The 3,663-nt window shown below is 45.3% G+C and overlaps 1 protein-coding gene and 1 pseudogene across 2 annotated transcripts; both read right to left on the minus strand.

Annotated features, from left to right (window-relative positions):
• Window positions 1-1,069: 1,069 nt before the first annotated feature.
• On the minus strand, window positions 1,070-2,589 carry H257_19203 (hypothetical protein; the record flags this gene model as incomplete). The annotated part of the gene is made up of 4 exons (XM_009848356.1): window positions 1,070-1,213; window positions 1,779-2,018; window positions 2,094-2,347; window positions 2,399-2,589. Coding segments are annotated over 4 exons (829 nt in total), but the record flags the coding sequence as incomplete, so codon positions are not given.
• Window positions 2,590-3,589: 1,000 nt separating this feature from the next.
• H257_19204 lies at window positions 3,590-3,662 on the minus strand (annotated as a pseudogene). The gene has a single exon. The product of its transcript is annotated as a tRNA-OTHER (tRNA).
• Window position 3,663: the final 1 nt, after the last annotated feature.

A 3,663-nucleotide genomic window follows, 5' to 3' on the forward strand; every position in this document is an offset into this window, starting at 1 on the left:
CTACGCTGCGGTGCGCGCAATTTTGTGGGCAGATGCTCTTTCATCGCTCGCTGTAAAGCTGATCGTTCTTATGCGGGTGTATACAATACACAAGTATGTCCGAACATATTCCGTTCGGACACTTTCATTCGGACAAAATATGTCCCCCTTAAGTCCAATACAAATGTCAAGTATGTCCGACTGAAATTGTCCGAACGGTGTCCGCAAAGTGATCATATTACCCATATGATTTGAAGTCGAATAGGCTTCCTCCTCATTGGCCAAAATTCTCTCAGGAGACACCGTTTCGTATACACATGATTGGAAAGACACATGCTACATGTCATTACACCACTATTTTTAGTCGGATACAAGTGACACATCCAGACTCAGTACCGCGAAGGATATACAGTACTGGTACGTCCGGAGCAGGGCTGGGGAAAATATATTTAAATTAATTTTAGCTTGTCAATATATTGTTGTTCGGAAGAATAATTCATAATTTTATTGAAATTTGAACAACCGAAAAATTCAATATTTCTGACTCGCAACAATTATTGTCCATATTTTCGATAATTCTGACCTAAACGATGGTCAAAGTAACAAGCCAAGGCCTTGTCGCGTAACATGTCGGTTTGACGATCAGGCGGAGGTGGATGGGCCCTGGGTTCAATTCCCGGGGTGCGCCAAGTTTTTCCTGAAAATGTATATATTTTTAGGGCGGGTCTGGATGCCGCAAAAAATGGCATAAAATGGCCGTTTTTCAAAGAAAAGTTGCCAAAATCGAAATCTTCCATTTTTTGAAATTTTGTGCGTCTGGATGACACCAAAGTTCAAAAATTTATGCTACAGTCTTGAGAATCGGGTGTTTTATGGCATAAACAAATGGGCCGATTTGGTCAACTTTATTGTGGAGTTGTGTTCACGTTGACAGTGAAATGTTGCACTTCAATCGGAAATCGAATATTTCTTTCATAATTCAACTGGCATCCAGACAACTGTGTATATACTTATTTTCTCTTTTTTTTTCATGGGATATGAGACTTTAGGAAATTTTTGCAGACTTGCCAACACGGTTTATGACATAATTTTATGGGGTGGCATCTAGACCAGCCCTTAACTTTAAGTCGAAGTCGTTGATGAGGTTGCAACAAGTAATCGTATGCGCACATAGCCACCCTGACTCATGATACGCGAGGCAATCGCACTTGTACTTGAGGCGGACCAACTCGCACTAATCAGTAAAAATCGTGATTTTTAGTTACTTAATTTAATTCTAGGAATAAATTAAACCTCGTTGAATGTAAAGTGCTCGAGACTTGACACGTTTTCCCGAATTTCAATGTCTACGTCGACATGAACAATGTGTAAGCTGAGGAAAGCGTCCTTGATTTTTTCTGCCAATAGGTCAACTGTGCCTTCGCCATTGAGGGAGTCCAGATATCTACACATTTCAGGTGCTATTGTAACAGTTCTATGATTATTCGTAACAATGTATGGAATTTCTTCATCCTGGACAATGTAATGAAAATTCCAAAGTGCGACGACGAGTTGAAGCAAATGCATGATTGCTTCGACGAGTCTGTGATTTCTTGGCTTGAGTAAAACTAGAGCCTTGGCCAACACTTCACCCGAGATTGGTGCATCGATCCACGTGGCTGGTGTATGATCGGGCTGTATAGCGTCAGCAACAACAATTCGGGGAATGGTGTGCTCCAGTACAACACTCGTTGTTGCTCGTAGCCCATGGGCGCAAACCTTCACACGCAGTTATAAGCGTAGGTCCAATTATGTGTTACCTGTTTGATACGCTTATGATGGCTCTCAATGTGCTGTTGATGTGCAGGAATTCCAGGAGTGAGCGACGCAACGAAGAACCAAACGTCCCAGGGGGGCAGCAAATAGGTTTCTTGGAACCACTGTGCAAATTCCTCCTCCGCGAGCGATGTTTCCCAGTCCATGAGGACGACACTTGCAATAGCATGAAATTGCATCCACGTCCGTGCAGATCGCATGAGGTGGATTTGAGTGCAAATGACCTAGTAGTTGTCCATGGTCCGAAGCAAGGACTTGTGCTTGTGAACGTTTCGCACCATGTGGATGGCGCATGACACAACATGGACTTGCGGCCACTGCTTCTTGAGAGTGGTTTGGATGTACTGGGTGTGATCAATTGAGCACGTCGCAACGTCGAGCGGGTAGTCGAAGAACGTGTCAAACGCTTCAGCGAATACTCGCAATAGCTGCGAATAGGCTTCCTCGCATTCTGAGCGCACAAACAGGTACGACCATGGCATGAAAGAGCTACCAAACTTGTTGTTGGAAAATCTTGTGTACACAACGCCTATGTCAATGAGCGTCCATCCCCCTAGTAATCATTACATCTATCCTCTAAGTAGGGATCGTGTTATGTACGGACCGAAGTGAAGCTTGTATGTCCCGTCGGTTGCAAGCGCTACCCCTTCCTTTTGATGTTTCGAATCTATTGCTACGTTCCACATGTTCTGGCTTGACGTGAACACGATCCCAGCATATGGGCGTTGCTCAAGCCCGTCGAGTCCAACAGTACTCGTCCACCCCGTAAATACGCTAAGTACCAGCAGCTGCTCCCTGGCAGAACGTAAGTGAGCTTTGAGAGGTGATACTTACTTGTACGCATTGTCGAGGGCGGCGAATTCAACGTATCCTCCGCCGCGTTGCTTCGTAATGTGCTTTCGTCGTGCAGCCAGCTGCACTCTTGTTGGTAACCGTAGGAGCACAGCAGCGTCATGTTGGTAAATGGTTCTCAGGTGCACCTGTACGTCGTAAGTACTTTAAAAACCTTAATACACCATACTACCTCCAACTTCAATGGGGTAAAACCACCTTTTAGATACGAATCGATCTCAGCGCGCAAGGAGGGATGAACTCCACGTGAACGAGTAACGGCCGTGTCCTCGCTGTGTGCAGCGTTGGATCTCTCAAGTCGTGATACAAACGTGGGGACGACGATACGATTCTTGTGCGTACACCCAGTATGACTAGAGCACGCGTATACGTAGGAGCGCTTCGTGTCGGAGCACTTGTAAGTTGCGCAAGTGCCTGTAGCGATTTGTACTGGATGACTCCATTCCCGCCTTCGCTGCACAAAAACTCTCATATTCACACATTAAGGACCACTGCAGCTCGGTATCGATTCGGGCATGGCCAGTCAAAGCTTCGTCGTATGCATCGTCGATGCCAATGTGGCTTTGATCCAGCTCTGATATGTCGCTGCTGCTCTCCATTCCCGTGGCTTCGTTTTACGTGTCAGCAGCTAGTGTGAGAATGAATCAACATGCCTTCGACGATAATTCGAGCAATAGCAAGACGACGTTGAAAATAAGGATTGTTGTAACCCCCGGTATTGAACGCACGACCTTTCGCTCAAAGGACCATTACGCTACCTTTAAGTTAATATCATGGAACGACTACCGACAGTTCATTACATCATACATTACAATTACTAAAGCAAAAATTGCTTGACCATACAAAAGTTAGTATTAATAATTGTGACATCCAAGTTATCCGAAGACGACTTCCGGCGAACGTACTCAGCGTCCAGCGCACTCTGACTATCTGGCATATTGTACATCAACACCGGGGATCGAACCCTGTACCACTCGGTTACCAAGCGGGAGCCCTACCACGTGAGCTATTTTCCTT

This window comes from Aphanomyces astaci (assembly GCF_000520075.1).
Source record: "Aphanomyces astaci strain APO3 unplaced genomic scaffold supercont1.404, whole genome shotgun sequence".
NCBI lineage: Eukaryota > Oomycota > Saprolegniomycetes > Saprolegniales > Verrucalvaceae > Aphanomyces > Aphanomyces astaci.